We start from the raw sequence: 928 nt of genomic DNA, 5'->3' as shown, positions 1-928 counted from the left end.
GCGGTACGGTGAGCTGGACGCGGTACGGTGAGCCGGGGGCATTAACGTTCTGATCTACATGCTAGAACAGAACTCTTCCAACATTTATATGGAGCTGCACAGAGGAGGAGGGTGAAAGCAACACAAAGATGTAGGATCAGAAAATCACTAGAACAGTTCTAGAAGTCTGTCAGAATGAGACGGCTGGTTCTGTGGACACTCTCTGCTCCAGTCTTTTCCAGAGGTGTTGTCAGGAGTTCACAGTGAACTGAAGCTGTTCCATCATACAGAAAAAGGCCTGCAGTGTGACGTAAAGGCAGCAACAGAGGCAAAAGATAAATACTACCATACAACCATTTTCTAATCACCAAAACATCTGATAAAGTCAGAGCCGAGCTTCTATATGATAACGGAGAGGGAGATATCAGCAAACAGAACTAATCAGCACAACACATCAGCTGTAGGACGGTCAGAGCGACCCAGAGATGCTAAAGCTTCAGAGGAGAAGCAACCAGCAGCACCAGGCTGAAACAGAACACCGAATAGAAAAAGGCGTCTAACATAAAACCACAAGAAAAAAAATAATTCAAGCAAAAGAGAAACGGATGATGCCCACTGTGAACGTTCCTGCTGCGGGTACGAAGAAGCTAATGAAGACAACCTTACCCAGATCAAGACTGTATTCACACTTTCCTCTTCTGAAAAAGTTCCGCTTTCTCCACGACATCCACTTATTGAAATTCATGATAGAAGGAAAGTCTTTATAAAAAAAAAAAAGAGAGAGAGACAAAGAAAGAGAAAGAAACGAAAACAACAAATCCGGAAACAGGAAGACAAGGTGGTGGTGGAGAGACAGAGAGTAAAGGAAGAGGAAGCAGAGGTGTGAGAGCGTTTAGCGAGTACGCTGGGTGGGTTTGTTTGGGGCCGGGCTGTGTGACATCACACACAC

The 928-nt window shown here is 44.9% G+C and overlaps 1 protein-coding gene across 1 annotated transcript in view; it reads right to left on the bottom strand.

Moving 5' to 3' along the window:
• utrn (utrophin) overlaps window positions 1-919 on the bottom strand; it is a 221,798-nt gene extending 220,879 nt beyond the window's left edge. The window contains 1 exon segment of the mRNA XM_008278665.1: window positions 646-919. Within this exon segment, the coding sequence (XP_008276887.1) occupies window positions 646-724 (79 nt within the window). The 5' untranslated portion in view covers window positions 725-919.
• Between the last annotated feature and the right edge of the window lie 9 nt (window positions 920-928).

The sequence above is a fragment of the Stegastes partitus genome, unplaced genomic scaffold, assembly GCF_000690725.1.
Source record: "Stegastes partitus isolate 25-593 unplaced genomic scaffold, Stegastes_partitus-1.0.2 Scaffold129, whole genome shotgun sequence".
Lineage (NCBI taxonomy): Eukaryota > Metazoa > Chordata > Actinopteri > Pomacentridae > Stegastes > Stegastes partitus.
The sequence above is the reverse complement of the archived record's forward strand: the minus strand, read 5'-3'. Positions and strand labels throughout refer to the sequence as shown.